Raw genomic sequence first — 11616 nt, forward strand, 5'->3', positions numbered from 1 at the left:
AACAAGAAGATCGCTTTCCCTTTATAGGCAGCAACCTCATCCCTGGACATCGTATGATTCCTTCACTAGGTGCTTACTTAGACTTTTGAGAGCTTACAAGCCGCTGCTTTAAAAATGATATTCGGGGATCCTGCCCGTCATCCAATCGCCCTGTACTCCTCCAACGTTGCCTGTCCCCACTGTCCCCACTTGAGAGACGGTAGTTGCAGTTCTAAGTGAACAGCCTCGGCTCGTCTCGGTCATCAGAAGTGTGTTGTTTAAATTTTCTAATCTCCGAGAAGCGCTTCATAGCACAGGTGTTCGAATATAGCATTCAAGCACGGTGTCCAACCGCTATCGCGCCGTACCGTTGATTACTAACGTTGTATGCAAATAGCAGGAAGAACTTAGTGCTAATACACCCCTCGGAATGTGGAGGAAGACGAGAAAATAGGGAGATGCTTCTCGCAAGCGCCATCATTGTGAGGTGATTCTTGTCCATGTTCTGTCCTTGCTCTAGCTGTGACTTCTAGCCCGGAGCGGAAGGTGCGCACTTGCAAAATAGCCAACACTGCCCAGGTGAACCTTATGCAGTAGGAGGTATTTCGGGGGCAGAAGTTCACGATGCTTGGAAAATCATGAGCCGGAACGGCATAGAACGTACAGAAGTCGGACCGGACATTTGAAAATCTACCGTGCCGTAAGCTTGGCTGACAAATTCCGGAAGCTGAGGTTCGGGGTACTTGGTAGGTAGGCTTGCGTTTTGCTCGGTAGTCGTAGAATAAGGGTGTCAAGCTAGGATGAAAGTTTGGGACGTCAAGTTAGGTTACCTGGTCAGTGGTCAAACTCATGGTGGCTGCCCAGGTAGATTATGTCATGCCGCAATGATCCAGGTCGCTCGAAAAATAAACTTTCGCTCTATTTCGACTCCGGTGTTTTGCTTCTCCTATTCGGACAAAGAGGAGACGATGAGCTTACTTGCTTGTTCGCGCGCATGCGCTGGCAGGTGCCGACAGTCTAAAGCGGGAGTTGGTACGCCAAATCTTTAGCTACGGGCTATCAGCCGGAGGGTCGCGTTTGCGCCTGTGAACAGCGCACCGGTACTTGTCCGTGCTATCGGTAGTCGTGGACTTTTGCTAGCTACGCGTCCTTTAGCGGGGGCGCACTACTACTGCTTATTACTCCTTCGCACCCAAATCCCCGGCGACTCACAGTAAACGTCGTATAGGCAGTAATGTGATCACACGGCATGCATCGCGGCTTCAGTGCCACAAACCTGGGCAGTGCACATCGGTACCAATGATGATCGGTAGTTGAACGCGTGTGATGTCGTCATGATTGCCTCCTTGCTGTATACCACTCAACCAGTCAATTATCGACCATCGATCCGCGGAGGTTTTGCACCTGAGCGATTTCGTCTGCTCTTGTTGGTTGTTGATGTGGACCGAAGGCGTCCCCGTAGTGGTGTGAACCATAGATTGAACAGAGCTGAGAGGAGAGCACGATAAGCGTCGAGTTACGGGTCACACACACCTGATCTTTAGGCGTTTTTCTAGACAACGTGGCTTGGAAACTCCCGCGTCCCCGCATGACTCAACCTAGTCTTGCTGCTTGCTTATTGCGGTCACGGCGTAAGTGTAGCACCCGAGGTGCAAGGTACGGGTACTTCTTAGTGGAGAACGCGAACGTGCTGTGTGAGGGTGTACTGCAGCAAAGCTCGATCATGTTGTCTCACGATAAGCGTGACATGGTTTCTCGGACCTGCGGGGATGGGCAATCTGTGTGTTTTTGTTATATGCTTGTGAAACTCGCTATTCATTATCCGTACATGTTTTGGTATATGGTAATAGTACAAAGCTGCTCCATGATATAATGCTCGAGAATCGAAGTGCTAAAATGAGAAAACTGATATCGCGTATTCCAATTGTAGACCGAAGTCGCTGCCAATGCCCAAACTTCGGGTAGAACTTTTGGAAATAGTACTAGTACAAAGTGATAGCGGTTCTACAACTTTTAGCCATGGCGGAGCTGTAGGATGGCATGCGGATATCATCCATGCCTCAACGTGTGCCAGGAACGTGGTAACCCACTAGATAGCTCTCCTATTCCCACGGATCCATGTTTCTGTTAATGCGGACTCGTGCTTGTGCTAGGCACGTCGACCAGGTGAGGCGGTTTTGGAGATCGGGCCGAGGTTTATGCAACGTGTAACGCTATGTCAGAGCCTCAGATCCAAGACAAACACGAACAGTGCATGCACACTCGATGCTGTTGAACAAGAGAGGTATTATCCGCGGTTCTATTCGTCGCATAGCGATCTTATGCGGGGCAAGCAGTTACTGACCCGTAAGCTGACCAACAACTCCGAAAAGCAATTGATCTTCAGTCTTGTACAGCGCATCATCGTTTCCGAATGCCGTCTCTAGACTGTTGCTGATCCTCCAGAATTTCCCGTAATTTCCGTTTCTTATGCCTTGGCCTTCTTGTGCGGCAATTTCCGTCAGCTGTTTGATGCGATTCGAGATCATCTTCTGCTGCGCCTTTGCAGACGCCCAAAAGCCCGTCAATTCGTCGATGCACGTCAGTGTCGTATTGAGTGTCTCGATGAAGGTCGGCAGTGACGAAACGAGCCCCGCAGACGTCAATACATCAACCGAAAGCATGAGCACGTATCCAGGGAAAGGTGTCGAGAAAGAGAATTCTGGTGCGACGGTGGGTGTAGGACGTCGGTGGCGGTTGACGGGAGCTTGTGAAAGCATCATCGATAGGAAGTTAGACGCCATACGTATTGACCGCTCCAAATTTCGGCGTATTTTGTCCACTGGCAGTACGTTAACTCTCACCTGACGATTGAGTCGGATGATTGTAGCGTAATACAAAGCGTGCATCGACAAAAATGTGCCCGCATATCCATCAGCAAAGCCTTTGTCCAGGTTCTGCGGGGTGTAATGAAGGTTCTCTGGCAACATATCATGCCAGGCGTTCAGCTTTTCGTTCATCTTTGTATAGAAGATGTCATAGTGTTGTTCGTAGGCACTGTCCGGGCGGCGCGCAGCACGACTCGTAAAGGTAAGCACGTCACCCCATAGTGCCGATATTAGGCATAGGTATGCCGTATTCCCTAGAACAGAATGGGGTATAGCGCTTGCGCTCAGAAGTTCCTCGTCGAAGAATGGTGCATCGCACGGGGTTGATGCGTCGTACATGCTATCCAGGCATGGAAGTTTAACGAAGGCATCCTCCAGGTTGATCACAAAGGGAGTTCCTCCAAAGAAACCATTGTATCGCTGTTGTTGCAACATGTCAACGGATGTTGGAGTGTCCACGATATCGTGACTTACATCCATCAGGAATCCGGACCAGAAAGTGCGGCGGCAGCATTCTGCGTAGGTTTGACGATCAAATCCATAGTCCAGATCGGCGTTGCTATCGGCCAGCTCTTTAATACCTTCTTCAGAGTTCAATTTCAGTGCAATAAGCGCTCGCAAACCAGCACCGCAATAGTCCCACGCCTCCTGTGATTTGCCTCGAGCGAAGTTGTAGAGCGCAAGCATCAGTCGAGTCTGGCACAACTGCAGACTGAATTTGCCGAACCGTTTTTCTGCTGCGTATGAAGCGACAGCAGTAAACTTTTTCCCTAAAGCTCCCCTGTCCTCACCAGCCGAGAAGAGAGAGCCCATCGCAAGGACGGAATATAGGAGCATCAGATGGTCCTGACTCTTATCGCGATTGTTCTCTACCCATGCGAGGAAAGGTCGACGAGGAAACATGGCGTACGTTGCGCTACCGGCGTGAAGGAAATAAAGGTCCAATAGACGCATGGTAAGTCCGGGGTCTGTTTCAAAAGGATCCTGTTCCCATTGGAGGGCAAGGTAGTCAGAATAAGAGCCGCGTACAGGGTCGCCCGAGCCCTGGTCGTTTGCGGAGCCGCTCCAATCCGAATCGTATGACTGCACCGACATGTCTCTTGGATCTGTAGCAGTGTTGGGACGGAATTTTCGAGATCTGAAAGGGGTTCCGGCGTTCCACGTGTCGACCTTTCTTGATGAGTCTCGCAGCTCTCCAGGAGCTTTGTTTCTGTCTGAGGTTGCCGCAGGACTTAGGACTTCGGACGACGGATTCTTAAATAGCGGAGCGGAATTCGACGGTGAGGTCTCGCCGGATGCATTGCTTTGGTTGAGTCCACTACCAGTCGTTAGTATTTGTCATTGTATCATACAAGTATAGCCTTGTCTGGTCCAAAGCATAACGGACCAATTAAGTTAATGCACTCCATGTTCTCGAATGAGAAAAGAAAGAAAGTCTCAAACAGCGAGGTTCACTTACCCTCTGCACACCCTTTGCGACTTGGAGCATTGGTGACACTTTGGATATCCGGGCTCGCATTTGATCTTCTTCTCTCGACAGGTCAGGCAAGCTTGCGCAAGTCGCTTTCGAGGTTTACCGGCCTTTGTGATACCCCATGAAGGATTGACCGCTTCGCCGTCTATTATAGCCCGGCAATAGGTGCCATCCTCGTAGACGTAGCACGGGCCTTCGCCTGGTATATCACGTTGTCCAACACAACGCGAAGATCGTACTGGAGCGCGCGAAGAACCTTCCAGTCGTCTCATTCTGACAGGTCTATTCGGATCAAACCCTAGTTCTTGCTGACTAGAGTGGGCTGTCATCGTTCCCGTCGCATCAGACATGAGCGATACTTGCCGATGCCCATTGCCTACTAGGTCATGCTGTGAAGGATGGGCGAAACTTTCACGCCGTTGGAGATCTACCCGACTGACGCCAAACCCCGAGCCTGGCGTCGACGACGAGGTAGATGGTGTAGCGTTTGTACCTGACAGAGGTTGACGATGGTGGTAGGGCGTTTGAGAAGCGATAGCATTATGCTCGGGGTGGCCATGGAAGTAACCATCATATTCATGCCGTCTCTTCAACGTCGGACTAGAAGACCCATAACGCCCAGAATGGTTGTAGAGTGCCGGAGCGCCACCCGCCCTCAATGATGGATCCGATGACTTCTTGTCGAGTAGCTCTGGTTCCAAGAGCGTGCGAAGACTGGGTAGTTGTTGCGCATTGTTATGGCTTCCACTGGAATCTCTAGGACGGATGTGCTGGCTAGGGGCGATGATTTCTGGCCGAGACGATGAAGCATGGTGTGGCGGGTAAGGGCTGTAGGAGGGCGGAGGTCCTGAATGTGAGGGTATGCTGGGTGGACGACTCATATTGAGAAGCATAGCAGGTAAGATGCGGTTTGATGTTCGGCGCTTGGAGTGGGATGATTTCCACGGTACACCCCGTTGACCGACCACATGAGGGTATATAGAACAGCAGGAGCTATTGACTGCCTAGGACGCTCAAGAGATCCAGGCACTGCTCAAGACTTGACACTGGTGCAGCCACGGCATCAGCTAATGGTCAACTTAACAGGTACATAAAGGTACGTGAGGAAGTCAGGAAGGTGGCCGACAAACAGAAGCGTCTGGCCTGGACTGGGATGTCCGCTGCGAGCTATTGCAGTCTAGAAAGTAGACCAAAGAAACAACAGTCCGTGCAGGGCTGACGTCTGGCGACTGAGCACCACTGTTCCGGCTCCTTATGAACCGCAACCGAAGCACAAAGCAACAGTGCATGTAAGAGCGTATGTAGGGGCGACACGGGAAGAACTTACAGATGCAGGGATTATGATATGCGCCGCGGACGCACCTTTTGGGCGCAATTGACACTGAGCACGCAGCGAGCACTGCTTCGATTGCTTGAACGTAAGGCAAAGGATAATAGCAATAAGTATAATAATGCCCGGGTAGCAGGAGTGAGGGTGGGCGGACGACAGCGGGACCCCGTGCTCAGCCAGTCAAGAGCTTACCAGGAGGCCCTTGTAAGAACAGGCTTCAAGGAGGAGCGACCGCGGCCTCCAAGTAGGTCAGCGATTATTCCAGTGGCGTGCAGTGACGGACCGCCAGGGACATGGTCGTGGAGCCTTTGCTGTTTGAGACCCGAAGATGCTGGGACCAGCCAGGGTATGGAGCAAGCCAGCCGGAATATTGGCTGCAGATATCGAGTCAACCGCCTTCAGCGGGCTAGATAGCGTGCTGCGTCAGATGCAGACTGATGCACGTTACTGCAGTCGTGGATGGCGCGTGGGCAATGTGAGCCCCAGATCGTACCAACTGGCAGCTGGCCAACCGCAGCTAATCCGCTAATGACCTGTGCAGATCATGCAGCGTGAGCTCGGAATGCAGCGAACATGTCCTTGCTATTTTGCCGCGAAACTCTGGGACCTGGCGTTAGGTTCTGGAGCGGTTCCGTCCAATAAGCTTCAGTTAGATTGAGGCCAAGGACTGGAAACAGCTAAAACGTGCAGCCACCATAAACGACGCCTCTCGCTGCAGGAGAAAAGAGGGCAAATAAGCCGCCGTCAACAATGCGAACAAGAAGACAGGTGTCCCGGCGGCCGGCCCTATATCGCCAACGAGAAGCCTTTTGTCCCCGCTCAACATTGAAAAGGCTGATGCCAAATGCTGACACGGGCGATGCCGTTGTCGTCAGCCAAAAAGACGCCGAAAAAAGCCTGACTAAAAGCGGCACCAGAATCCGATCGGAACGAGCTCACAGCAGCCGTTGAGCGGGCGATTGAGCCCATCTCGATCCTCTTACGTCCCGGATCCCCTAACGCCTCTGGCCTTGCTTGCATGAAGCCAGCTTGGCCCGCGCCGAACGGCTCTAAGCCTAGCGGTCGGTTTCTTTGATTGCACTCCCGAGTCCATGCGCATCTTCGGGCGTCCTAAGACTCCATATAATAAGGGCTTTCTCCGGATGCCGTAGTGGCTTGACACGAGATGGCCCCGTCGCGTCTTTCGGTGCAGTAATCGAGCATGCGTACGCAAAGTGCTTGCTGTGCAATCGAGCTTGCCCTAACGATGGTCCAGGATCGGCTGTGGCTTCCCGCTGTCGGCGATGACGCCCACAATATCTTCGTACCTCCCGTATTGATTATGAGACAAAGGACCGAGGGATCAGGCGAGCGGCCGGGAACTGACAAGGACCAAGGCGCAGGCACAAGCGGATCGCCGTTGAGCTGGACCGAAGCGAAGCGGCTTGCGAGTCAGTGCAAATGATGGGGTATCAATGGTACCGGGAATGAACGCCAAGGTCACGTATACGCTAATAGCTGCTTACGCAGCTAGCGTCGCGCCAAGCCAGGTCTGAACTTCTCTGTGCAGGTGCGACCGAGTCGACTGTCACCACCACAACAACACCACCGTTGTCAGCCTTTGCCGAAACCCCTTTGGCAACCACGTGCATGCTGCGAATCTCTGACCCAGGCGCATCTTTCCTAACATATATAAGTGCACAGAAAATCCTGCGACATGGCTACTGAGGTTCGCGACAAAGATCTGGCGCGCAACCCGTCACCCGCTGCCACTGCGCAGCAAGGCGACCGCCGCCCCAACACACCGGAAGCCGCAGAGGTCAAGCCCACCAACCGGGAAGCCAGCTACGGCTCGAGCTCGTCTGCTCCGCTGCCTTACGACGGTGGCGCGCCTCCCCTACCCGACGAGCCCGTCCCAGACGCAGAGGATGACGGCTGGGAGGCTAGGTGGGACAACAACGCTGGCGCATGGTACTACTTCAACCACAAGACCGGCATCTCGCAGTGGGAGAATCCGCGTGTCCCGACCGCTTCTGCCCAGAGCTATGGCTACGACAGGTTTGCTAACTATCATCTTCATTTTATGTCTTTCTCAGCCTAATACGTGCATCTCACAGACACCCTTATCACGGTGCCGCCGCTGCTATGACATCAAGCTCTGGCGCTCCGGGCACCAGGTCTCCTCCAAAGCGCAAGTGGGGTGGCTACAACCCAAAGATCCATGGTAGCTTTGACCCCAATGCGGACTATGCAAAGGAGGCAGAGAAGGAGGAAGAGGACGCCCAACAGGCCGTCTCTGCTGCAGCTTTCGCCGCTCGTAACGCGCACGGTTCTAGTCATGACTACACAACAACTGCTCAGTTCAACCGCTTCAACGGCAAGCAGCAACAAACTGGTCAAGGCCCTGAGATGCACAACGACGAGAATAAGAGCCGTCGCCAAATGAATGCTTTCTTCGACGTTGATGCTGCAGCCAACAGCCATGACGGACGTAGTCTCAAGGCGGAGCGTCGCGCACGGCCTCTCAGCAAAAAGCAGCTTAAGGAGTTTAACGAGAAGCGCAAGGCTGCGAAAGAAGCGAAGCGCAGAGCCTGGTTACGCGACTGATTGTGTGGGCGGTAAGAAGAAGAAAAGACAGTGAAGGTTCAAAACGACCACTAATGCAGGCTAGATTTGGGCCATATCCTTGGAATTGACGACTGCTCGTCTGTTAAGTGAAGGTAGGATCTCACGCTTGTCTTGGTGCTTATGGATGCGACATTGTAGCATGAAGGGACTACACGTCTTAGCTCTTCGTTCAGCGCCGCGGCACACACTACACATGTTATGCCTGGCCATGATTATCGCTCATCATGTACTCGAGCGGATGATCAATTATGACAGCTGGTCCACTTCTTGACTAGTCTGGATGTATGCGGTGTTACCAGCGGGAGCAAGCTTCTCTTGCTCGTAGCCACGGCTGGAAGCTAGAAAACACTTTGTACTCTTCAGTGCATAGCCCGTAGATACAATGGCATTTCTGTTGCCTTGTTCACCACCCAGATACCGGTCCCATGTGCGCCATGTCAATCTTTCGGCGCTTTGCCTTTGCAATGCACGCTATCTTGTGCAAACCCCACCACATGGTTTTGTGTTTGCCGTGAACCCAACGTCATCAGGGGCAGATTCGGTTCCTTGCAGCTGCAGGCCGTCAGCAATATATGTATATTGCGGCCAACAGTCGAGGTGCTTCAGCCACCCTTGGACGCAAGATCCTGGGTACCTAGGTCCGCCATCTGCTTCTGGACGTCTTCCACCGTTGATGCAGTTGTAGTCCCTTGCGCCGATGCACTGTTGCCTTGGGCATGCTCCGCCTCTGCGTCTGCATCATCCATGTTCTCGTCGGTGTTCTCTCCAGCTTCCGCTTCCGCTTCGCCAGTCTGTCCAATTCCTTTCTCCAGTTCCTCCACGGCTCCAAGGAGCCAGTCTACGACTTCATTCTTGTCGTTGATCTCCGCTTCATAGACCGCATCGTGGCCCGCTCGGTTGATGATCGTGACATCGGCACCGGCGTGAATGAGAAGTTTTACGCTTTCGAGATGACCATTCAACGCGGCCCAGTGGAGGGGTGTGTTGCCTGCTTCATTGACCGCGTTGAGGAATGTGGGTTCGGGCTTCTCAGCGCCGGTCGAGAACAGCAGCTTGATGACGTCTATGCCAGAAATTAGACATGCTTCCCGTCATGAGTATCTGGAGAAGTTACCGTTGTGTCCATTAGCAGCAGCATAATGCAGCGCGCTATTCTTCGAATATGGGTCGATAGCCGCAGTGTAGAGTTCGGTCTTTGATCGCTTCGTTTGTGTGGACAATTCGGAGATGTACGAATCGAGCTCAGCTGCTTCATTCGCTCGCGCCAAGTACAGGACCTCGTCTACAACGTCTTCGTCTAGTCCTGCCATTTTTGCTTGTCGGCTTGCGCTTCGGGTGTCTCAGTGATTCTCTGTAAATATTTTCTGACAGGTCTGCCCAATGAAGGAAGCGGGGGCGGGGTCCAAAGCACTAGCCCCCATCAGTCGTAGCTCCTGAGTGAGATTTCCAGGGCTGCAATCCATCGTTCATCGCCGATGCTGCACCTGTCCCCTAATCACTTTACATATGCAAGTGCACACGCTTCCTGGCTGTGCGCTATACTCAATCAAGGGGTTTTACCTCCTTATCTTCCTCCCACCAGCATAAAATCAATTCGATACAGCACCCTTACCGCAGATCCTGCATTGTTAATGAGCAAGTATAGCAATCAATCTATGGAAGCGCTAGAAGGCCAACACGCATGCACGAACTATGACGTGCAGCTTCTACTCTAGTTTCTCTAACGACCATCGGCACCTTCCGAATTCCAGATTCAAATATACCCCTTGCTCGCCTGTGCATTTGACAGTTTCTCTCCCACATCAGGTTCGACGGCCTAACACAACATCTAAGCACAACGACGAGCTCGAACCACCTGACTTGTGTCCCTGGAACCTTATTCGACCGTTGTCTTTTCGACACCTAAAATGGTGTTCGTGAAATTCTGCGAAGGATCTCGCATGCATTCAAACGTAGGATATAAATTGAAAAAAGAATTAAGCTAGCTTACGGAGCGTGCTGCCTACATGCCAGGACTCCACCGTGTCTGAGTTCACAAATTGTGTTCTCTTATGAATACATTTGACGGTTCGGACGTGTGGCTGTGTTACATCGGGAAGGAAGCCTCTCCGCCAACTTGGAATTACCCGGTTGCCGTTCTGTCCTGAAGCGGCAAACTGGGCCCATATGAGCCTACTCTGGCTATTCTGCTTTGTTGAGAAGCAAGACCAACAATGGTGGACCTAGAACACGCAATCGATGTTTGTACTACACTTCTCTCGTAAGGTGTCGCATTCGTTTACGGGAGGGAGCGTCTACCTAAATGCCGAACTACGTCATGCACGCATAGCGCTCGCCTTCACCTGCCATTTCGCACTCGGTTCAGCGAACTCAGACGGGGTGACTGCTTGATGGTGTTCCCACTCAAACCTTCATCCTTCCGCTAACCCCTGCCAGAGGATAGATTGCGCAAGGACCTTGATCCATGAACCTGGTCTACCCGTGAAGATCCAAGATCACAACAGGCTTAGGCAAGCAAGTACCTCGGAGCCAGCACTTCGCGTCTTACCGAGGCCGTTTCAGAGCTCAGGAAAAGATTCCCACCAATAGTCTTTCGGCGATATCGGTCCGATTCCAAACGTCTGATCAGAAATCATCAGATGCCAACCCGGCCTGAAAGAATTGCACCACTTTGGCGCTTCTATGATCAACGGTCGGACATGTGATAGAGAGCCTTCCCGCTGGGATCGACGCGGACCATGTATCTACTTAAATGAAACTGGTGTATTGTCCGTTCGGATCACAGCCGAACCCAGTCATGTAAGATTATTAAGGCCACTTTGGTTGGGCTCATGTTGATGGAAGTTTAACTTCAGGTACACTCCGCACTCCGCACCTGTCTCTCAATGCGCTCTTGTCCGCTCCGGTCTGTTGGCAATCATCAGGCAAATCGCTTACCGAAAGCAGACAGTGTCCGACTGCTTACCTTAGTGCACGATGTAGCCGTGACCCCCGAATGGCGACATGTTATCGAGGGAAACCATTCCGCGAGCTACACGTTTAGCAAGCAGGGAGAGCATAGATCTCCAAACATCGAGCCCCGTTCGCTTTCGTTGCCCCATACGGAGACTCTTGCGCGGTTACATATGAGCCGGAGTCGTTCCCACAAAATCATCTGCTTTCTAGCCAGGTGACAACAATGGAGAACATTCCAGAGTACCATACGCGACAGCAATCGACTGAGAATCTCAATAACGGCACGCTCAATCCGTCCACGTCGTTTTGCATGCCGCTTTAGTGTCATGTCACTGCCATTGGCGTTTCACACGTTCTTAAAGTTTCTTTACTTTTTAGCCTCCCACGCCGCACACTAAGTTACC

General features: G+C 52.2%; 3 protein-coding genes across 3 annotated transcripts; 1 reads left to right on the plus strand and 2 right to left on the minus strand.

The window, feature by feature from the left end:
• Positions 1-2129: 2129 nt before the first annotated feature.
• CC77DRAFT_729341 (hypothetical protein) lies at positions 2130-5439 on the minus strand. Its single transcript, XM_018532949.1, has 2 exons — positions 4306-5439; positions 2130-4164 (listed from the first exon to the last, which is right to left on the minus strand). Exons 1-2 carry the CDS (start codon positions 5211-5213, stop codon positions 2316-2318), a joined length of 2757 nt encoding a protein of 918 aa, XP_018387833.1. The 5' UTR covers positions 5214-5439; the 3' UTR covers positions 2130-2315.
• Positions 5440-7246: 1807 nt separating this feature from the next.
• On the plus strand, positions 7247-8266 carry CC77DRAFT_729388 (hypothetical protein). The gene is made up of 2 exons (XM_018532950.1): positions 7247-7687; positions 7747-8266. The coding sequence occupies exons 1-2, from the start codon at positions 7347-7349 to the stop codon at positions 8234-8236; spliced, it is 831 nt and encodes a 276-aa protein (XP_018387834.1). The 5' UTR covers positions 7247-7346; the 3' UTR covers positions 8237-8266.
• Positions 8267-8663: 397 nt separating this feature from the next.
• On the minus strand, positions 8664-9722 carry CC77DRAFT_729335 (ankyrin). Its single transcript, XM_018532948.1, has 2 exons — positions 9372-9722; positions 8664-9320 (listed from the first exon to the last, which is right to left on the minus strand). Exons 1-2 carry the CDS (start codon positions 9565-9567, stop codon positions 8860-8862), a joined length of 657 nt encoding a protein of 218 aa, XP_018387835.1. The 5' UTR covers positions 9568-9722; the 3' UTR covers positions 8664-8859.
• Positions 9723-11616: the final 1894 nt, after the last annotated feature.

This window comes from Alternaria alternata (assembly GCF_001642055.1).
Source record: "Alternaria alternata strain SRC1lrK2f unplaced genomic scaffold CC77scaffold_6, whole genome shotgun sequence".
In the NCBI taxonomy this organism is placed as follows: Eukaryota; Fungi; Ascomycota; class Dothideomycetes; order Pleosporales; family Pleosporaceae; genus Alternaria; species Alternaria alternata.